At 38.2% G+C, this 24,181-nt stretch overlaps 2 protein-coding genes across 3 annotated transcripts in view; one reads left to right on the top strand and one right to left on the bottom strand.

The window, feature by feature from the left end:
- Positions 1–17,001, bottom strand: LOC149066110 (protein max-like). The gene is made up of 4 exons (XM_089253127.1): positions 16,886–17,001; positions 12,916–13,023; positions 5,291–5,414; positions 1–2,829 (listed from the first exon to the last, which is right to left on the bottom strand). Exons 1-4 carry the CDS (start codon positions 16,928–16,930, stop codon positions 2,672–2,674), a joined length of 435 nt encoding a protein of 144 aa, XP_089109253.1. The 5' UTR covers positions 16,931–17,001; the 3' UTR covers positions 1–2,671.
- A 4,989-nt stretch (positions 17,002–21,990) lies between these two features.
- Positions 21,991–24,181, top strand: part of Ate1 (arginyltransferase 1) — a 45,991-nt gene continuing 43,800 nt past the window's right edge. For both annotated transcript variants that reach the window (XM_089253124.1, XM_089253125.1), the window contains exon 1: positions 21,991–22,106. In XM_089253124.1, the coding sequence (XP_089109250.1) occupies positions 22,016–22,106 (91 nt within the window). In that variant the 5' untranslated portion in view covers positions 21,991–22,015. The remainder of the gene's footprint in view (positions 22,107–24,181) is intronic.

Raw genomic sequence — 24,181 nt, forward strand, 5'->3', positions numbered from 1 at the left:
TTTTCACTCCTGGCATTTTAACCAGGGTTGTAAAAAACCCAATCCAAGCAGGGTTTTTTTGGACAAAATTGAATTTCCTTTTTCCACAACCTCAAAATATTTAACTTAAACAATATCAAGGGTCAGGAGATAGCAGTTCCTTGGGACAAAGCGGCAGGCCATGATCTGGTTAAGAGGAGTAGATAGCAGTCATTCTGAGGATTCATTACTCTAGAGGTGTTTTCCGCTAGTTTCAAGTGCCCAAAAATTAGCCATTTTTGGGTACTTAAAACTTAAAAATACTGAAGAACTTGAATTAACAGTAAGAGTCAATAACATTACTGTATATTATCACTTTATAAAATGAAACCTGTCATGCATAGCAACAAACCTACAGAATGCCTTCATCTGGCTGACTATTTTAACAGGCCAATTTTCGGGGTCAGGCTTATACATTATGAGCATCCTGAAAAATCAAGTAAGGCTTATTTTTTGGTTGAGTTTTTATTTTCAGAGAAAAACTATACTTTTTGTTCTGTTTCATTTGAAGAAAAGTGTTTGTTACCAATGTTAAATTTAAGAATCCCACGAAGTCATTTTCTTTTCGTTATGAGATAATGTTATTTTTGTGTCTTGATATTTCAATTATGAAAGTCTGATGTGGCTGTATAAAACTTATAAAAAAAATAATGCAAACATGTAAATATTTTTTGAATGAAAATTCAGTTTACGCGCGTACATTGGCTTACTTTTTCACAGAGGCTTCAATACAAGTGTGTGTGTGTGAGAGAGAAATTATTCTGTATTATGAATAAGCAATAATTTCTGTGGACATGATTATCACATATTACATATCAGGTATATTTGTAAGGTTCATGATTGCATTTTCTGTTTGTGGTTTCTTGTAACATATTTTAATATGTTAATTTCTTATCTAAATGCTTAAATAAAAAAAAAGGTAGTCAGAAGAATTATAAAAACGTGTGTTTGTGATTCCAAGAAATTATTTTTATCATATTTTTGCTCCTAAAAAAATCATTTAAAAGTACTTCAAAATATACACATTTTAAACACTGTGCTATGCAGAAACTGTTTAAATACATTAAAAAAAAAACTAAACCAACCTGAATTTTTTTTTTTTATCTGAAAGCAACACATTTGCTTTGAAAACAATTTTCCCTGAAAAACCCCCCATGTTTTTTAAGCTAAAAAACCCAGCCCAGAGGGGGGGGGGGGGGGGGGGGAATGGGTAACTACACAGGGAGCAAATTTGACAATCCAGGTTTTAACAGTGTTTTTTCAGTTATATGTGATCACTCCCCCCATCATTAGCCCTACATAAGTTTCTATTGTATTTATTTATCTAAAAATAATTTAAATCTTATATTTGGTTATCAGAGCAGTACGTTTAGAAAACATTCCCAATTTAACATACATACCTTCATCTCTATTAGTCCGTTAAATCGAGGGTTTGCTGTGATTCAAAGAGAGATTTTAGAATAAATCATATACTTACAGTTTTATATTTCTAACAACTGGCAGATGTAGACGTTTCAATAGTTGAATAATCATTAAGACGACACCAACGAATAAGGCAAATACACGAAAATACAAAAAGTCCTAATGCATTTCAACACCAATGGATGTCATCTTCAAAGGAAATATATTTAACCACTAGTCACACTGACCAAGTTTCCCACTAAAGTTGAATACCAAATCTTAACGCTCGGTTTGCTTAGCGGAAAAAGTATGGCTGTTCACTTCAAACGCCATGGTCAGAATAAAGCTGTGAGCCTGCGTGAGATATTAATGCAGCGTCTTAACGCTTGCAGAATAGTGCTATCCGATTGGTCTATTCAAAGGCTGAAATTCATTTCGAGTGGGAATTTTAAGAAAATTTAATACTCTTATTCTTCATCCAGAGAACAAAAAATTATATTTAATGAAAACAAAGAATACAATATCTCTTAAATATGCATTGATATATTGAAAGGTTTCTCTCCCTCACACTTCGATATGTCAGCATTGGACTACGGAATAAAAATGACTTCATAAGTGGGAAGGGGGAAGAGAAAGCATATGCTAATGATCAAGCCCATTTTGCTAAATATGAACAGCAGTCTCCAAATAACAAGTATTTAGTGGAGCACTCATATTCCCATTAATTTACTCTGTATTGATTTTTTTTTTAATATTTGCTATAACAATTTTTTATATAAAGGGTTTTTTTGATGGAATGAGGCAACTTCATTGGATGAACATTCAACTGTATATACTACGGAAATACGTCAAACATTTGTCAATGGGATCAATCGATGAAGATATAATAACTTTGAACATCAAATATTTGTCATAATAACAAAGGTCAGAAAAATATGCAAATAACAAAATACAGCAGAAAATTTCAATCACACTTGGAATAATAACTTCTGCCTTTGAAAATAATATGTGCATAACAAATAAAATGTGGATTACTCGTTTCTTGTTGCATCTCCAGAAAATTTCTTTACTGAATCATGCATTTGATTAGATAATCGCCGGCTCAACATTAAAAAAAAAATCAACAAAAGTATGTCTGCACACACAATAAATTGGGTGGAAAAAAATGAAAGTTCAAAAACAATGGGAAGAAAATGTCTGAGAAAATCCTGTATAAAAACAAACCAGCCATGCTCAAAAAGTCTTCCTTTGTTCACTTTAATTTCCCCTTCGAACTGCAGTTTGAACTGTCTGTATCGGATGAGTCTGGTTCAGCGAAATTCCCGAAACTCATGTTGTCCTGGGCCGGATCGTATTTTGAGTTGTCATACACAGAATTTCTCTTGATTCGCCCATTTTCCAGATCTTGAACTGGTCATGGAAAGAAAGAAAGAAAGAAAAAATACTGCACTCACAAAAAAAAGTGAACTTCACATGTTCCAATGACATCATGACTCAATTATGTGTACAGAAAACTTTGAAACTGGGGAGGGGGATTATTTTCTGAGTCACCTTACATTGGGTGTTCAGAAATTCAGTTAATAGCGATGACCTCAAAAAAAAAAATTATTAACCAGGGAATTCTCAAACTTATCCCACCCATGACGTCCCTTTCCTTCATCAACACCTATCTGCAGCTCCCCAGGACTGTTGTCACGGCCGACAGTCTGCTATACCCGACAAACGAACATGCACCAGGGTGCTGCGACACACCCAGACGTGCCAACTTTTAGAATCCAGAAATCCAGATATTCTCCCGAAGAGGATACCCCCTCCCCGGCACTCATACACTCGATCAAAAAAAAATTTTCGAAGTTTTTTTTATCAATTAAGAAAAAGTTCCATTGGCCCCCCCCCCCCCCCAGCAGAATATAATTCCATGTCAATTTTTCCATGCAGAATAGAGAAATCACATCTCTACATATACTGTTCATAAAACATAAGTTTTATGAACTTTCGTGGATGTTATCAGTGATTGATAATCTTGGATATATGAACTCTTAAAAGCTTTATATTTAGCTTTATATAGCTTAAAGTTTTATATTTCCTTTCAGAAGACAGAAACAATTTAAAAAACTACAAAATACAAAGCTGCGGACGAAAAAACTTGTGTTTACCACACGGCTGTTAATGGAATACAATAATGATTATACAGGAATTTCGGCAACCAAGGTCATGTCCCTGATAAATGATTGCCGATAAACGCAACATAAACAGTCACGTCTTTGCAATTGCTTAAATGCGGCCACCAAGACTTTTTTACGGCTGCTCGATGGAAATGACCATGGCTGTCCTCTATAGGGTGCTCCCTCCAATGACGATGGCAGTTTGTCATTGACATCACGGCAACGTGAAAGTTCGCTTTGTCGTGAAATAAATTTTGCGTGTGTAAAAACTTATTTTTTGCACGAAATCCAGAGAAATTTTAACAAATCCGGAGTTTTCTCCCGCCTAAATACGGAGAGTTCGCAGGTCTGACTACACCATTTGAGGACACTGTATTTGACAGACAAAAGCCGATATCCTGTGAAGAAAAATCTTTTTGTTTGATCACTGAAAAGCCCAGATATTTAATAAATTTAGTTTTTCAATGGAGCACATTTTTTTCATCCCATTTACTCTGCACCTGCTAAAAATAAGGCCTAATTTACTTAAAAAGATATGACATTTTAAAGGGGTTTTTCAGTGATTTCTGCTGTGCCAGTTAAATAGCAGCCTGCTGATAACAGGTAAACTTCTTTTGTCTAATAACCTTTATAACATATCCAGCCCTATATATAATCTCAAGAAAGAATCTTCGAAGATCATCGAGCTTATTATCATTAACTCATTAGAGAGAAGGAACAAGCAGCATATATGTTTTCCCGTTTTTTGTTTTGAATCTTTTTGAGATGTTGATGCTTTTGTAACATATTGTATACCTAATAGCTTTCTTACTGCTGCTTCTGAAACAAGGAACTCTATGAAATTTCTTAATTTGGTCTTCTAGTGTTGATACTGAGAATATTATGATTCAAACTTAACTCAGAAGTATCCAGTTTTGCCCCACACTGGCATCCATGAAACAAAATGGCACAATTTTGTTCAGTAATGACTCATGAACTTGCAATTATGATTTTTTAATTATTAAGTCGAGTGTGGTAGATAATATAAAGCACAAAATTTTAAGTTACTTCTACCAAAAACTTAAAAATTGTTTTAAAAATCATACACACAGTAACTATTACCTAATCTTCATTAAAGTTTCTTTAAGGGCTGCAAAACAGTAATTTATATGTTTTCGGGAGGATCACAGCACTAGATTTGTAGGTAATGCTCTATCTGGTTTTACCCCACTCTCCCCTACTTCTTTTAGACCCATGTTTTAAGGGCAAAAGATAGTGCTGCAGACATGAAGGAAACATTTGGCCAAAAGTGAAGAAAAGAATAGTTGGCGATTTTGTTGATCAGGCCATTGTGGTCGACTGCCGGTATTGTGTTTTTTTTTGTTTACCCTTGTGAATGTTTTCATGTTATTTATTATTAAATCAATGTTTGTTTCCGAAGTTATGCCTCATTCACCTTAGTCAAATGTGTGACTTTACATGACTTGGGGGGTTGTTCTTCTTCCATGTACTTTTTTTAACCTTAGTGCTTAGTGTTAACCTTCAGCTTGACTCCAAGAATTGTGAACGTTTTATCACTGAAAGCAAGCAGAACTCCCTGAGGTTAAAAACACAAAAGAACATCTAAAGCACGAAAAAGTTACATTCATGCATACCAGGTCTTAAAGGGATACGTGTGTGTGTGATTTATGTCTATACACTAATGTTATTTGTTGAAAACGACTTACTTGCATCTTCGAGAATGCTGGTCTGTCTCAATAGATCTTCAATCTCTTTTCGAGATTCATTATTTTTACGCCGCATATGTTGAATATAACCAGCTGCAGTTTTCAGTATCTGCACTCTTGAAGACTAAAAAATTGTGAACTTTAATGCACTTTGTGTTTAACATCATATTAAGAATAACAAGCATTTAATTCAATAATTATTAGCACTTAAGAATAACAATATATTCAAACCAAATGAAGATAGGTAACTTGCAAGGGCAGAAAAAAACAGATTCCTTGACATCATAAGTGCATGAAAAAAGCTGTGCATTAGAGAGAAAGAGATGATTTTTCTCAGCACACAATACAAGGACCATTCAAAAAGTACTGACCATTTTAGTGTGTGAACCAATATAGCTACAGAGAATATTAATTAATCACCTACATACTTGTTTAATGCACATATGTAAGTGATCCTAGTGTGCATGCTTGAATTTATTCCTACCTGTAGAAGCTGCCAGTTGCTGGCAGACCGCTGATAAATAAATGAGCCCAGTCACACTTTTGGTTTTTGACAAAATGGCAGTAAGGACTTGAATGTTACTGCATTAAATTTTGTGTGAAGCTCTGTGATTCCAGAGTGGAAACAATTTGCAAGATCCAACAGGCTTCTGGAGATGAAACAATGGGCACCATACAAATAACGGAGTGTTACAACCACTTCAAAGATGGAAGCACATCAGCGGAGAGTGAAGCATGTTCTGGTGGACCCTCAACATGAAGAAATAAGATCATCATCGACCAAGTGATGATGTTGGATCACAGAATCAAAATCCGAGAATTTGCAGACAAGGTAAGCATCACCACCGGATATATTCATTCTATTTTGACCCATGATTTGGGCTTCAGGAGAATCTTAGCAAAGTTCATGCTAGAGCTGCTAATGATCGAGCAGAAGCAACTCAATTGGAAGATGACACAAGACATGCTGAAGTATGTGCCACACAGTACAACCATCAGTACCACCAAGTACCACAACCACACAGTACCACCAAGGAGTACTACCAAGAGGTTCTGCATCACAATTGGCAGCTCTATCATGATTAATGCAGTGTCATTGTTCAAGTTTTCTGCCATTTCGTTAAAAACCAAAAATGTGATTGCACTCATACTTCTTCACTTATCTGCAGTCTTCTGGCAATTGACAGCTTTTGCAAGCAGGAAAAAATGTAAGAATGAGACTAGGATCGTCATAAGTGTACTAAATAATGCTGCTTTAGCTTCAGAAAAAAATTAGGGTAGTATACTCTTTTTGAACAAAACCTTGCACATCATTTAAGAGAGTTTCTGGATATTATTGCTGAAATGAACTCAAAGAAAAATTTCTTGACAAAAACCATAAACTTTTCTCTCTTTTACAGTTTTATTCAGCAACAGCATCCAGAAAGTCTCTTCCTTGAAGGATGTGCATGCTCTGCATTCAGTGCCAGTCTATTTCTATAGATCAGAAACTAAAACTAGAAATTGCATATGATTACAGTGCGGAAGCAAATTTTGTTATCCTGTGTCCTAAGTACACCACCACTTAACCGCAAATGAAACCTAAAAAAAAATTCCTTTGAAGAGTGCTGCGATCTATCTTTGTAAGTTGTCATTAAAAGTGACAAATGCCCAAAAGTGTTTTGTGTAATTATTCTGTTGCAGATCTGCCTGCAATCTACTGGAACTTTTTTTTTCTTTCAATGAGAGACCTGTTTACATTTGTACCTTGAAGTTTGAAAAAAAATTGCTATAAATTATAATATAAATAATTATGAAATTGTATTAACTAGAGATGTGAGGTGAGAATATTATCCTGGATGTAAAAATTTGAGAATAATGGAGAATATTCATTTAAATAATTTAAATTCTTTTTACTAATTTTGTTCATATTGTGAAATATAAATTAGATTTCATTGCCTGAAACATTTACAACAAAGCAATTTTTGGTATAATAACCCCCAATGACAACTTTTAGTTCGAGAATATTCTCCAGGTCATGATGACAGGTTTTAAAAGTTTGGTTATAAATATTTTAGAAACCTTTAGATTAAAACCTTAAAAAGTTATTTTAAAATTAGATAAATTTTCAGAAATAAGTTCACAACAAAAGAAATTAAACCAAAGTTGATTGATAAAGGAAGCTTTTCTTATACAATCACCTTCATTCTAAGAAGATACAGAACTGTTGTTTTCTTCAATGCACATATACTTAAATTCTGTATCACTCACATTTCTTTAAAAGTTGTGCAATTCAGCTCTGTTGGTTTAAGTTTCTTGCTTTCAAACTTAAATATTGTAATCTACACTGCTCAAAACAATTAGGGGAGCACATGGTTTTAACAAAATTACGCAAAGATGTATACCGATAAGTAACATAAAATGAATCATCCATAATTTAAAGCCTAGCAGGAAACGGAAGAAGAAAACTTCATATGCAAATCAAAGTTCATGACGTCAAAAACCAGAAAAAGGAGATAAGGGCAGAAATCGGGATGTTGAAGAAACGTCTGTTCTACTGCAGTAACTGTGAAATTTGATTGCGCAGTATTTTTTTTTTTTTTGAGACAAGGTGACTTGAGGATGTCTCAAAAACGTGATTTACCGGAATCCATGGCATGGCGTGTTATAGGCAGACTGGAATCTGGGCAAACACAACGTAGTGTCGCGGATGCTGTTGGAGTCGCCAGAAGTGTTGTTGCAAGGCTGTGGAATCGATTCCAAGAAACAGGAAATGTTAGACGTCGGCCAGGGCGAGGTCGGCCACGCGCCACTACAGCAACTGATGACCGGTATATACGGTTAACAGCCCGTCGAAATAGAACATAGAATGCTACGCAGCTGCAAAGACGGTTGCTCTTGGCAACTGGATGAAGGGTGTCCAGCCAAACAGTACGTAATCGGCTTCATGAGGGAGGGCTCTATGCACGTAGACCGATGGTCTGCATTCCGTTGACCCCACGCCACCGTGCGGCCCGAAGAAGATGGGCTGCTGAACATCGAGATTGGGAGCAACATGATTGGAGCCAAGTGCTGTTTACAGACGAGTCCCGATTCAGTCTGGAGTGTGACACCCGACGTGTTCTGGTATGGAGGGACAGGGGCACTCGAAATAACCCCGCATTCGTTCGTGAAAGGTCACAATACAGACGAGCTGGTTGGATGGTATGGGGTGGAATCAGCATAGGCGGACGTACGGACATGCATATTATTTGGAATGGCACTTTGACGGCCGAAGAAATGCAGACGAGATACTGCGACCTCATGTCATCCCTTACGCTGGAGCCATTAGAGATTCCTTTGTTTTCCAGGATGATAATGCCCGACCGCATAGAGCTCGTCTGGTGGAGAACATGCTTGAAGCTGAAATAATACAGCGTATGGAATGGCCAGCGTGCTCTCCTGACCTGAATCCAATCGAGCATGTTTGGGACATGCTTGGACGACGCATTGCTGCGCGACCAAGGCCGTCTGTTACTGTCCGAGACTTGTAGATTGCACTTCTTGAGGAGTGGAACAGTATTCCCCAAAGTCTGATCGATAACCTCATCGCATCCATGGCAAACAGGTGTGCAGCAGTCTTAGCTGTTCGAGGAGACCACACGCCCTATTAAAACCCATGCATCATGCCTAAACAGTACTTTTTTTTAACATTTACATGTAACCAAATTGTTGCCCTAAATCATCTTTTCATGTTTTTTCCATATTTTCAAAGAATTAAAGCTTAATTCCAAATTTTTTTACGTCTTTTTTCTGTATTGCGCATTGATACGCGTGTACTATCCATTGTATGCCCATACGTGGCTGTCTCGCACGGTTTTCTTCACTTTTTTGCTTGCTACCCTACTTGTTTTGAGCTTCAATACAAACAAACGGTTTTCTTCACAAACTTCAATATACCCATCTTCTTGACGGGAAGAGAGATGGGGATGAGAATATTCTCTCAAAGGACTACTATTATAAATTACTAGAGAATATTCTTATTAAAAATTTATTGATTTTTACCAATAATTTTAAAAATTATCAAAAAATTATTCTCAAGTTATTTATCGAGATTATTTATTATAATACATGCAGACGTGCCAACTTTTGAAATCCAGAAATCCGGAGGTTCTCCCGAGGGGGGTACCCCCCCCCCTTCCTCGACACTCATAGACTCGATCAAAAAAAAAAATCATAAAAAAAATTTTTGAAAATTTTTTTTTTTTTTAAATAAATTAAGAAAAAGTTACATTTCCCCCCCCCCAAGGCACATTCTGCATTGCCCCTGAGAAGAATATAATTCTATGCCAGTCTTCCCATGCAGAATAGAGAAATCACACCTACATACTGTTAATAAAGTAAGTGTTTCCTTTCGTGGATGCTATCAGTGATTGATAATCTTGGGTATATGAATTCTTAAAAGCTTTATATTTAGCTGTATATAGCTGAAAGTTTTATATTTTCTTTCTGAAGATGTTTAATCAGAAGAAACGATGAAAAAAATTTCAAATTACAAAGCTGCGGACGAAAAAACGTGTTTATCGCGCGGCTGTTAATGGAATACAATAACGATTATACAGGAATTTCAGCAACGAAGGCCATGCCCCTGATAAATGATTGCCAATAAATGCTACGAAAACAAAGTCGCGTCTTTGCCAGTTGCTTAAATGCGGTCACAAGGACCTTTTTTTACGGCTGCTCGATGAAAATGACTACGGCTGTTTTCCCTAACGACGACTACTTTCATTGACGTCACAACAACGTGAAATCTAATTTTCTGCCAAAATCCGGAGAAATTTTAATAAATCCGGGGAGCGGGAGGAAGGATGAAAAATCTGGAGTCTCCCGCCTAAATCGGGAGAGTTGGCAGGTCTGTACATGTTATTACATGTATTTTTCATAATACGCTCTGGAAAGATTTCAGTAACTGAAGAATATTCTCATCGAGGATAATATTCTATGTAAAGACTATTATTAATAACTTCGGAATAATTATTATTATTTTCTATAAGAATATTCCCCAGTAATTTATGAAAGTAGTCCTTCCAGAGAATAATCTCAAGGATATTATATGTAACTATGTTATAAATAACAGGAGAATATTCTCATCAAGAACTAAGAATATTCTCAAGCTATTTATAATAGTAGTCCTACCAGAGAATATTCTCGAATATTCTTCTCGGTGAGAATATTCTACGAAAGATTATTCTCGAGAATTTTACATCTCTAGTATTAACTAGAGTATCTAGTTATGATACTCTATATGATCTCTAGTATCATGATAATAATGTCATATATCGTACGAATAATATAATCCACAATCTTACATTATCGTTACATTTTTTCATACATGCATTTATACTTTTCAAACACACCTGATAGGAAAATGAAAGTCAATTAAGGAATGCAAGATTTTCATTTTTGCAATATCACAATCTGAAAACATTACCTAAAAATTTCCTCCAACATCCTTGAATTATTATAGGATGAGTAGGACATCACTAATTTTGATACCCAGAACATTTAAGTCTTCATAGTTGTTTCCTTTGTGACATAATTAGTCAAAGATGTAGTTAGTTTCACTGCATCACAATTCCTTGCAAGTTGGCTAAAGGGCAACACACACTACTCTGATGTTACGTGGTCCCACGTCATGCTAGAGTAGTATGAAGCAGCCTTTACCCTTTTCACTCGTATTTGCACTAAAAGCAAACAGTAGCAATTGAGGGGTTGTTTAGTTACAAAACTCCTCTGATTTCACATGCTTGGTGTGACTCTGAATAGCTTGTCTGTCAATTTTTCTCAAATCAAACATTTTGCTGCAAAGCCAACACCACGTTTTATACGTGTCATTTTTGACTTTTTCAATCTAATCAGCCCACTGAGTATTTAGATTTTTATCTACGCATTCTAGATCTAGATTGAAACAGTTTTCTTGCCCCTCATCATTTTCAAACAAAAATTACCTATGTGGCAAATCAATATATATACACATGCTTTATCCGGTGTTGCTCATCGAAGAGAATTTATAAAATTATTGCAATTGAGCTTTCCTCATACTTTTTACACATGGCTTTCTAGGATGTGTAGCTAACATCAGTTACAATAAGGTTGCAGTAATTTGCTCTTCCACACAGACTTACTAAAAATCACATATATTTGTCTAATTGCAGTGTTTTATACATCAAGGGTGCACAACCTTTTCAGTCACATATTTATTTGCATCCACAAAAGGCTGGCTGCACTTAAAATGGGGAAGAAATAGAAGAAAAACACGATAAGAATCAAAAGAAAAAAACGAAATTATGACGAACTGTGCATACATGGTGGGGGGGATTAAATTAAAATGAGTATCTGATCAAGAAACTCGAACTGTCAAAGCTTGACAGTCATTTGCGAAATAACGCGTACATCGGTGTACAAACGAGAGTGGATGAAAGTCTACTTCAAGCTCTGTCAGCCCATCATAAAAAATGAATACTGTAATCGGTTCTTTCTTGCAAATGGAATACGTATGCACAGCTGGTGACTTCAGGTGCAAGAGTTCATGAACTTTATGTTCGATGAAAGAGTTGAAGTATAGGTTAGACCACAGACAATTTTATATAGCAGTCTCAAGTCGTTGATCAGTCTGCCCCATTCTAGAGATTGTTGACCCAAGAGTTGCTGTCGTTCCGGATACGAGAGGTCATGGGGCAGTAAGTAAGTACTTAGTAAGCAGGCACTTCATGTAATGCTTTTGGGGTTTTTAAATTAGTTTGATGTCACCAATCAAATAGGCCTAAGGGTTCCAAACTGGAGATGCATGCTCGAGAATTGGTCTAACAAAAGTGTTGAAGGTACACATCAGAATCGCGCTTATGAAACTTCGTTTCTCCTCAGCAGTATCCATGTTTGTGCCAGACACCTTCATCAATGCTGGTGTTGGTTTGTTTAGAAATAAAAATCCAAAGCAGTTTTAATAACGCCTAATCAGTATAACTTTCATCGTCTTACATAATGGTATTTTTTCTCTCACTGTGTGAGACATGTTTTGTGGCCTTTTCTCACCACAACAGTCAAGCCTCTCCTCTCTTCTCCTTTTTTATCCTCCACCCCCACGCTCTGGTCCCCATCTTGACCAGATGCAAGGTTCCTTTCTTCTCATGGGAGAGAAAATGTCATAAAATGGAGAGGGGTGCATCCCAGTACGTGACAATGTTTTTTTGCATTTCAATCAATATTTAAAAAGTTGTCGGATCGTAATTTAGTTCCGGATTTCCCTTTCAAATTTTTTTTTTTTCTTCCAATCAGCCAACAATGGCGATGATTTTTCAGGTCCATTGTCAGAAATTCCTAGGTTTCAGAACAAAAATGGACTATTCACCCTGACTTTTCTTAGTAAATATTTTTTCCCTGACAATTCCGGGTTTTCCCAAAACCCACATGAACCCTGTGAGTTTCAGGGACCCAAGGGGTGACGTATTTATATTTAAAGTGATATCACACACTGAACTCTCAACCACAAATGTTTGACCATGTTTAATAGTGCACAAATAAATAAACTATGGAAACTAATAAATTACTCTAACAAAGCCATCAAACTAGAAAAAAAACTGAAATAAAATGCAGTGGTAATGAAAAACCTTTTTCCCAGCGATTCCAGGCAAAGAGTCTCGAAGTTCTTTGAAACTATCTTTAATACAATCCCTGCGTTTACGCTCCAATGCATTGTGGTGAGCTCGTCGACCCACCTGCAATTTAAAAACAATACTTAGTATAAATGCATACACATTCCTGTATGATATACAAAAGAACACAGATAGTTTTCAAATTTATAGAGCACATCAGCTTTATAGAGGTATGTCATACAAACACTCCTTGGAATCATGGTTTATATTACAATGCTTCCCCGACTTATATCAGTAATTTGTTTCAAGACTGTCGATATAAGTTGCAGGATAGCTCTTCCTATTAATAATGCCCTCAGGGCCACAACTAGGTACTTTGTACTAGGCATTTTGGCACCCCTTGCCATGTAGAAAAAGCAGTTAAAGGGTGAATTACGGGCCCCTTCCAGTCCATTGTCAGTGGTCGGCTGAAATTGGTTTTCTGTGGTTCCCAACTTCAAGGCGTAAATGCGAGCCGATCTCCCTGTAAAAAGTCTCGCCACAGAGAGCAACAGGCCTACAAACAGTACAAATATTCAGTCACTACACATCACTCACTTCAATTCTGAGATATAGATGGCAGCACTGAAAAATCATACACAACACTAGATACACACTCAGACTGTTAGGTACACACACTTACGATTCCGGCACAATTTAATAAGTAGTAAATTGCCTATGGCGCGATAGACCTGAGTTGTGCTCGATTTAAAAAAAAAGTCCATTGCCCGCGCCGCTGCGGTGGTCAGAGTGACAGACTCGCATCACGAGAACCCGGGTTCTAACTCCACTGTTGCCATATTGGTGGTCGGCTGAAGTTGGTTTTCTGTGGTTCCCAACTTCAAGGCGCGAATGCGAGCCGATCTCCCCTTTAAAAAGTCTCGCAGCAGAGAACAACAGACCTACAAACACTACAAATGTAATTCAATCATAACACATCACTTCACATCTGAAATATAGATGGCGGCACTGAAAAAACACAACACTACATACGCACTCAGACTGTTAGGTGTACACACACAGTTACACTTCCGGCACAACTCAAAAGGTAGAAAATCGCCCACAGATGGTGATAGACCTGAGTTGTATTCGGTTTGAAAGAAAGAAAAAATTGATCGCCCGCGGCACCAGACCTATCTGCTACCCCCCTTCTAGTGGCAACCCTGAATGCCCTCAAGTCTCAGGAGGGGGGAAAACATATTTAGAATGACACAATGTAAAACGTGGAGTATTAAAATCTGGGTTTTACTATATACAGAGGTGGAAAATGAAAATTTGATTTTTGTAGCAGGAAAAATTATTTTCGTAGCAGCATTTATCAGTTTTGTAGCACTCACTGTTGACCAACTCATTTGACAACAAATGATGTAGTTCAACAACAGGTATAATATACATGTTTCTTGCTCAAAATAAAATTTTGGCAGTATATAAAATACACATTTTTTATATGCATACATGCAGTAGCATACACAGGATTACATTTTACTTCAAGAAATAGTGTTATTTCAGCTCAGAAGAACGGAGTGTGTGTTCCCCCCCCCCCCCCAGGTACATAGAGACTTCGTTTAGAAGAAATAATTATATTTTTCTAAATCATAAAAAAATTTGAGACTTCTTTTGATATTTATATTTTTACATTCTCTACAATATCAACAAATAAGAGGCTTTTTTAACATAGAAATTTTAACACACAGTGTGTTTCAAACATAATTTGAAAATGAATGCTTGTAGACTTGGTAATCACTTTTTTTTTTTAAAATCACTAAAGGACAGGCTTGAAACCCTCATTAGAAAAGTTATCATTAGATTACATAATGTACATGAAAAATATTTATCAATTTCATGTTAAAGCCCATTTACACGCATTAAATGATGTAATAGTTAACTAAATTTTGACTTGGCAAGTTCTCAAAAAAAGTATCCACACATTAAGTGGATTTAATGAACACTGATTGGATGATTTTCATAGGAGGCCTACTGGTGCATAGGTCTACTTGACAATAAAAATAGAATCTTTATTTATTAAACTAAATCACTTACCAACTAAATGGAGTGTAAATGGCCATTACCATCTGCAATACATTTTAAAATACTTGGCAACTTAAAATTTAATTTACTACTAAATCACTTAAAGCATGTAAAAAAGACCTTAAATAAATTTCACTGCAAATGCTTATCTTATGCAGCACTGATTAAACAAAATCTAAACTATCACTACCATATCCCAAAATTAATCATTCATAATAAAACTCTTCCTAACTACAGTCAAGCTCGAATATAATGAATTGGCACACACAGAAACAAAAACAATGGCAATATCTGATGTTCATTATAACCCATATATGATAAGTGCTCAAGTTTAATAAGAAGAATCGACAGCCTTAAGGTGGTCCAATGGTGGTGGAGACAGGTAAGTGTCCTCGGATTGATTTGCGTGCCATGGCTCCTAGGGTATTGCCAACCCTCGTTAGAAATGAGATGTCGATACTGATGTGCGCCTGTTAAATGTTTTAAAATGGTTCTTTATGCGACTATTATGGGGAGCCGTGGGAAAATGCTGACTGAGGCAAAGAAACCGTAAGTGGCAGAAGTTCAGAAACCACTTTATTCAAGCAGTTCTGAGAATGACAGAAACCAGCGCTATCTACAGTCATCTAGCTAAAGACGACGCTGACAAAACACATCCACCATCTTTTTCGGAATAGTAGGACAGAAATACTTTGCATACAGACTTTGTTTCTGAAAGAGAATTTCTGATCTTATAAAACTTCATTAAATCCAATATTCATAAATATGGCAATTGTTTATAAGAAATATTTTCAATATTGTTCTGGTATTGCAAGTTCATATATATATATAAAAGGCTTTTACCAATACTTCATAGCAGGCCCGAATCCAAGACAATGTGTCGGGAGGTGCAAATTACAAGGTCTTTTGATCGTTCTGTAAAATACAGGTCAGACAAATTTTCCCACAGTATTCTACTTTTCAGAGGGGCGGTCGTTCCCATCACCCTCTCAAAATCCATGCCTGCGTGTAGGCAGACATCTGCAGCTGAGAATGAAGTGGAAGCAGGCATATTCAGCTACGAAAGAAGCCGAGGTAGACAAGATTTTCAGCTACAAAAGAAGCCAAGGTAGACAAGATTTTCAGCTACGAAAGAAGCCGAGACTTTCAGCTACGAATAGTGGAGGCAGACATCTCCAGCTACGAATAAAGCAGAGGTAGACATCTTCAACTGTGAATGGAGCACAGGCAGGTAGATAAAGGGTGATGTGTCTGAAAAATAGCTAATTGTGTAGGTGCGTAACCAGAACACCCCCATACTTTACAGGACATACAAATTTTCCCCCATATTAATTTGGCTCTTGGGATGGGCTATCGCCTCCCCATGGCCCCCTAGGCTGGGATCTTTCACGGGGGCCCCCCTTTATGATGAATTTATAGCGTGAAAAAACAAAAAAATGATTAAAATCCTCCCGGGGCCCCAGGGCTAGAGCCTCGTCAGCCCACCCCGTGTGGGGGCCATGCGCCTCCCCCTTTCTAGATCTGCACTTGCTTCGTAGTATAAGATTTCATTATAAGCGGGTTCAACTGTATTAAAAAAGGTTTATCAATACTGGTTTGTAATTTCTAAACTAAATCCATCTACCCAATTACGGTAATCGAAAAAGTTTCGTTTAAAAAAACATTACCCTCCCCATTTCAAACCATTTCTCATTCAAATTAATCAACCCGTTATTTTTCACGCATTTCAAACTATATTTATACATTTTTCATCATACATAATGAAATACTTTAGAAGCACGTGGGATATCGACATTGACATTCAAACTTCCACGTTACATGCATGTGAAAGTTTTCAAAGAATTAACACGTGCTAATTTTTGTTTTCACTACGGCCACAACTGAAATGGTTTTGAAATAAAGTCTGTGGAATATTTACATTGGATTCGACATCGAAATCTCTATCGTCCTCGCTCACGTCCATTTGACAACAACAACAAACGATTATGCAAATGAATCTTTGTTGCCAGATTCCACTCCAATATTATACATAACGATGGCTGCTAGAGACATTCCTTGCTCATGGAAAAATCAATGCTTCAAGATGCCTGAGTTCGTCCATAAGGGAAGATTCTTTTCATTAAAACAAAAATTTTAATGGATTTCAATATCAAATTATTACTTTAAAAAAAATCAAAATTTACACTCTTCACACATTGACGTCATAACTTGACCAATTTAGCTCTTTTTTTTGCCCGAGTTTTGGCTCAAAAAAAAAAATTCGTTTGGATCGAAACCTAGAGTTGCCAGATTGGCAGTTTTTCGCTAAATTGGGCTGGTTTGAGAAAGGTTTGGCGGGAAATTTATGGCTTTGGTAAGGTAGTGGTTTTTTGTGCAGTTTTTGCCAACAGTGGTAAATTTCTGTCTCTTTTTCTTTTTTTTCTTTGCTTTTGAGAGCAAACTAATTTTCCTTATTCTTCACTTCCCACCGCATGTGGTGTTTCTCCCTGCCTGTTGAACGGGCCGCAACTAGGGATGAGTATACTTAGAACTCCTTAATACATAGTATATGAAGGCGTCTTAAGTATACTCATAATCCGCCTGACGTCAGGTGGTAACTTATTGGCGGGTCTGGTCAACACCCCCTATAGATAAGACTTATATAGATAATTCTTATCTATAGGGGGTGTTGGTCTGGTGCTCTGGACCACAGCAAAGCGCTTGAAGGTATTCTTTAAAGCACTTTGGACCCGAGGTTAGAGTGTAAATTTCACCCTTTAACCTTTCCTTCAACATTGAAAGGAGGGAGGTGCCAAAAAGCGGGCTTGCTCCCATCATCTAGTTGCTGCCCTGCAACCCATCCATCCTTACTAATTGTGCATGGAAGTCATAGATTAGCTAGAACTCACATAAACACATTGTTTATAGGTGCAGTATTTCCAAGTATGTGTCTCCTTAATAAGTGCGCACAATTTAGTGTCATCCTTGAATACTAGATGGCAGTAAACTCTTCTTCGAAGAAATATTTTTCACTCTATAAAATCATATAGGTCACGGCGTAAAGCTCTCAGGTGAAACTACAGCTAGTCAAGACCGACCATATTTACATCATTATAAGGTGCCTTAAATTTAGATTATTTTGTACTTGTCAAGGTCGGCTATCTGGACAACCATTTTGCTCGTTTTTCCTCAACTGGCTCTTTTTAGGGAGGGTTTCTTGCATCGCTACTAACTTGTATCAGCAATATCGTCAGAAAAATTCCATTTATAAGGGGACGTCGTGTCGGATTTGCGTCTCATTTCCGTGAGGTGGCGGAATATCCCTATACACTTGATATTGGAGGGGGTGTCCAATTTATACACGAAACTACGGAACTTAACGAAGAAGCCTTTATTTCGAAGCACACTCAAAACAGACAACCTTCCAGGACGGAAGCCACATTCCAACTCACGTTCTCTTCTCTTGGAAGATAGATTTTCTCTTCTCACCTTCTTTTAACAACGTATAAACAAACAAAGCATATTATGTGGTGTAAGGCCACAAAGTTAGTAAAAATGTCCATACTGGAAAAATAGATTCGTTACAATCTCCGCCTCTGGCTCCGACGACGTCTCGGAGAGGAGCCAGTAACAGCCATCTTTCCTTTGGGAGTAGTTCCTGACGAACAGAACGGGAAGCTCCGGGCAACTGCTGACACTCTTGTATCAGGTCGAAGTTCAGTCCTTGAATCGCACCAGTTCTCTGGACGCCAACTAGGGTTCGGGTGCACTTTTAAAGAACACCACTCTCTTGGGGGCCGGGTAACCACGGTTGGGGTCTCAGCATCTCGTAATGGAGTCAACTCCCTTTGGAATCGGTACTGCTTTAAGGGATTCATGACGAGTTCTTGTTTCCTCCCGTTTAGGATATCTTCAGCTTCCTTAGTAGATTCAACGTTTTCAATGATCTTATCCAAAACATCATTCTCACGTTGGGACTCGAGGAGAGTCCGTGAACTCTTCTCCACTGCAATGAAGTTCAACAGCTCACACTGCTTGGCTCCTTTACCAGTTGGGCTGTATAGCTTATCAGCGTGGCTGGACAGTTACGGGCAATATGACCACGATTTTTACACTGGTAACACACTATCTGATCCCAACATCTTCGGGCAACGTGTCCACGTCGACCGCAGTTATAGCAAGCATGCCTTCCTCGCGAGGTCGAGCGAGAATTCGAAACACGACACTTTTCGTAGTCTTCTCTAGGGCCACCTTCACAGCGGTATACCCTGTCATCACCACTCTTGTTGATCTGGTGCTTGAGAAAAGGTCTTCCTCCCCCTAACTTGGAACATCTATGGGATTCTTCTGAGAAGGAATAAAGTTCTCGCTGCTCGATGAAAGGTATCGGGCCTCCCCCTGGCTTGAAGCATCGATTGAACTCCGCCGGGGATGAATCAAGTTCTCGTTGCTGAGAGGTAAGGTGGGTACCTTTATCTTCACGAAGTCGACACGATTGTGACTCAGCAGGTAGTGCCAGGAGGGCACTGGTTTCAGATGGGCCTTCGACGAACGGATGTCGCTTCTCAGGAGCTTCAGAGAAGTACCACTTTCCTTGCTGAACATCCAGGACGATACCAGCATGACTGAGAAAGTCGGTACCGAGAAGGGTTCGGTTTTTCCTGACCTGTGGTAGCACCATCATCTCGGTGGGAATCACTTTACCTTGGACGTTAATGTCCACAGTCGTAGTTAGGACTTTGGCTCTACGAGCATATCCATCGGCTAGTCTCATAACGATAGTCTTGCGGGAAAACAGCAAACCATGTTCTTGTAAGAGATGGTATGGCTTCTCCCCTGCCACCGAATGTGTGGCCCCAGTGTCAGCACACACTGCTCCACCCTTATGACAGATCATGACTTCGATAGCATTTCTTTGTCGTCTCTCAGTTAAGAAACTGGAAAAGTCCAAGGTGTAGACACTAACTTCTGGGGTGTTCGTGGCAGGATTGCACGTTCGACATCGAGACTTGACGACACCAGGTTCTCCGCACCCGTAACATCTTAGGATATGACTGCTACTGGCATCTTTCGATTCCGTATTAGGATGGGATGATAAACTGTGTGAGTCCAAAGCGTTGACACTGGGTCCTGGTCTATCCGTTGGAGGATTACACGTTCGGCATCGGGACTTGGTAACACCAGGTTCCCCACAACCATAACATCTTAAGACAAGATGACGTCCTGCATCTTCCGATTCCGGATTCGCACGTTGATTAGAATGAAAGTCTCTTTGTCGCACTGGGGACCTAGGGGGTTCGTGTTGCTTTGACTGCAACTTCTTCCTCTCACATTGGATATCGCTCTTTTTGTTTCGAAGGTTATCATAAGCATCAAGCTTCTCCACGATCTCATCAGGGGTAGTCCACTCACTCCAAACATCCAGAAAATGTTCTTTTACTTCGGGTGGAATCCTCTTCTTCATCTGATCCGAAATCACCAGATCTTTCAGCTCGTCAAAGTTGCTAATATTCAGTTCGGACAGCCAGCCTTCGAAATAACTTTGGATCTCAAAGTGATAGTCCTTCCAGGTACTTTTCTGTGAGTAGAGAAGAGCTGCCGGAACCTTTCCGCACTCAGCTTGAAACGGCGTAAGAGAACCTCCCGGATGTGGTCGTAATCATGGGCCTTATCTTCAGGTTCTCGAGAAATGAGTTTAGCAACTTCATTCGGCAAAATTCCCAGCAGATACGCAACCCAGTTCACCTTCTCCACTTTCAAGAATTTTAGCTGTCTTTCAAACAACTTTAGGAATAGTGACATATCATCTTCACTCGGATTGAAATTCGGGATCAACCTTTTCACGTTGAACTTGGGCTGATCGATGAGAGCGACGGATGGCTCTTCTGCCGGTTGCGAGAGTCGTTGAAACTCAAGCTGCAACCGCATCTTTTCAAGTTCAAACGAACTTTCTCGCTCCTTTTCTTCGGCGATTCTAGATCGTTCTTTTTCTCTTTCGTCAACTATTCTAGCTCGTTCTTCTTCTCCCTCTCTTTCTCCGATAATAGTAGCCAGCAGGGCTTTCACGAATTCTTCCTCATAACCGGAGGACTTTGTTATTATGAGCTTCAGATCTACTACACGCGAATCATTCGGAACTTCCTCTCCTAATTCTAGAGCGAGTAGGATCAAATCACGTTTCTTACTTTTGGCCAAGTACGCCATTTCGATTTTAGGCGCTATCAGGTACCTCACAGTTGAGTTCGAATGTCCGTTTCGTACTGCCTTGAGTTCGAGCCACGACGTTGGGCGCCAGTTTTATAAGGGGACGTCGTGTCGGAGGTGCGTCTCATTTCCGTGAGGTGGCGGAATATCCCTATACACTTGATATTGGAGGGGGTGTCCAATTTATACACGAAACTACGGAACTTAACGAAGAAGCCTTTATTTCGAAGCACACTCAAAACAGACAACCTTCCAGGACGGAAGCTACATTCCAACTCACGTTCCCTTCTCTTGGAAGATAGATTTTCTATTCTCACCTTCTTTTAACAACGTATAAACAAACAAAGCATATTATGTGGTATAAGGCCACAGAGTTAGTAAAAATGTCCATGCTGGAAAAATAGATTCGTTACACATTTGGGCTTCTTGAAATCATAGTTGAAATCAAAGCGTATTAATAATACGTCTTTAATACGCTTGGGTTGAAATCCTAAAGTGATCCGCCATGTTTGATAACATAAAAATTCTAACGGCTTTGACTCCTAGAGTGTCGGGAATTTTCTGCCAGCTATGATTTGGAAATACTACTATTTCATAGTTTTTCCTTTGCTCTTTAAATAATACATAGCAGTATTAGTACTATTTTTTTTTTTTCTGTTTGTGATTCATTAATGAAGTTCTCAAATTACTGGATAGATGACAGCAAAAGTATTCATGGAGTTCAGTACGTGGCTGACCATATGAGCTCAAAAATTTGGGCGACTTTCTGGCTACTTTAGAAGATGATTTTGGCTCGAAATTTTATTAAGGAACTGGCAACCTATCGCCAATCTCTACAACACAACACAGCTGAAAATTTTCCATCATGGCTGGTCACAGTGTTGTTAATTATTTGGGAAAACATGAAAATTATAAATGTGGTTATTGTAAATCAAGCGATACCAGTGTTTCCCACGGTGATTATTATTAAATTCGCTAATTTACATTTATATAAATTATATATGTGGTTAATCACTCATAATCAATTATTCTATGATATGGACCCCCAGTTCGAGTCCGTCAATATTTACAGTGTAAATAGTTCAGTGTTGACTTTAGTAATGGATTTTTTTAAATTTACTTATAAGTATAATATAAAAAAGTATAATGTTGTATATTTGCATTAAAATCAGATCATTGTAGATACATACTGATGCATTTATTGTATTAGAATGATTCATATAAGGATCCCGTTGTGTAGCGCAGGGGAGCGCGAACACTTTATATGTTTATTATCAAACAGAGAGCACCCCTTAGGGGTCGTTAACGAATTACGTCAGCAAATTTTTAGCCATTTTTGACCATGGGCGGAGATACGGGGGCACGCCCCCCCCCCCCATCATAATCAAAGTTGGAGTCGACTGATCTAATGTATATATGTATTGACATCATCATCGTGCCCCCCCGACTATCAAGTCTATCTCCGCCTATGTTACAGGGTTTAAGCTACGGTCGAATTTTTCGCAAAATGCGAAAGAAGTGGTAGCCACTTTCGCAAAAATGCGTACAGGAAGTACGGAACGAGTAGACATCCAACCATCAATCAACCATTAGCATTGTAGCATTTTGCTAAAGCTTTTCTCCCCATTTTTGCTTTGTTGCGAAAGAAATTTTTTATCTAGCTTAAACCCTGACATTGAGTCATGAGTTTCCATATTTTTATGTTATGACCCCCCCCCCCCCACTTGTCAGCAAACTTTCATCTCTACCTCCTAACACATATTCGGATGGATGAGATACATACACGGGGGGACACCAGCCCCTCTATCCCCCCAACCTATGATAAAACAAAAAAATTTTCTATGCAAAAAATATTTTAAAACATTTAATTTGGGAGGAAAATACCTTTATATGTTATTATAATCAATTTATGTTAACTTCAATGCTATTTGAAGCCTGAGAACACAAAATTTCTGAGAAATTCATTGCGACCCACCCTCCATGTCATATATGCTAAACCTATGGGCCAAATGTGGTCCTTGGGGTTATCTGATACGGTCCGCCACCTCAAACCTAAATTTGTGAAAATGAACTGAGTGGTACATTTACAGATCACTTAAGGGACCCGTGGTTCAATTCCAGAGTATTTAAGAGGCTCGTGGCAGCGAGAAATGAGTCAGATCACTCAAGTAGGTTCGTGGCATGTTCACGGATCACTTAAGTGACTCGTGACACATGTACAGATCACTTCAGTGACCAACGGCCACTCAATTGAACATTGTTGTCATGTCCATACTTCTTCCGGAACACATACGCGGTCTGTGGCATATTTGAAGATCCCTTATGTGGAGGGTCATAGTTTTGGAGCTCTTAAGCAGCCTGCGGTGCAGTTCTACGTCACTAAAGTTACCCATGGAACATTCCCAGATTATTTAAGTGATCAACAGCATAGTTACAGATCGTTTGAGCGGCATGTGACACAGTTCCAGAATACTTTAAGTGGCCCACTACACATTTCTAGAACCCTTGACTGGACATATTTCCATCTCACTTGAAGGATCAGCGGGTCATTTAGAGATAACTAAAGTTGTTCTATAGTGGACTTATGAATGCGAAGAATGTTAGTTCAAGTGCCCACAAACTACATCCAGTAAGATGCCATTAAAAATATCTCATATTTTTATAAAGGGTGATTGATGATGTAAGCATTATTTAAAACCCCTTTGTCATAAAAAGTCAGCAAACCCAGAACCCTTCCCCCATCGATGCTGACGTAACACTTGAATGACCCTGTATTGTAAAGTTGCTCAAGGGTTAGGAGAGTGCAGGCTAGGCCACTATTGGTTTGAAAATATGTCTCGGGCCACTTAAGTGATCTGCAAATGTGTCTCTTAGTTCATTTTCACAAAATTAGGGTTAGTGGTTGCTTGTCACATTATGCACACAGGCCATTGGTTGAACATGTATGTCTTATAGCAACATTTACATATGCATGCTTGAAATCTGCATTAATTGTAATTCTTGAATGCAAAATTTTCACAGGGTATTTAAT

Source organism: Pholcus phalangioides, unplaced genomic scaffold, assembly GCF_987345545.1.
Source record: "Pholcus phalangioides strain wild (caught in Gottingen) unplaced genomic scaffold, Ppha-v1.0 ptg000032l_1, whole genome shotgun sequence".
Lineage (NCBI taxonomy): Eukaryota > Metazoa > Arthropoda > Arachnida > Araneae > Pholcidae > Pholcus > Pholcus phalangioides.

Bases quoted from the DNA above. Each gene is read 5' to 3' on its own strand.
- LOC149066110 (XM_089253127.1), bottom strand. From the start codon at position 16,930: ATGGACGTGAGCGAGGACGATAGAGATTTCGATGTCGAATCCAAT. The intron at 13,024-16,885 runs GTAAATATTCCA...TTTAAATTGCAG, and splicing joins ATTTCGATGTCGAATCCAAT to GTGGGTCGACGAGCTCACCA. The intron at 5,415-12,915 runs GTTTTTCATTAC...ACAATTTTTTAG, and splicing joins CTGGAATCGCTGGGAAAAAG to TCTTCAAGAGTGCAGATACT.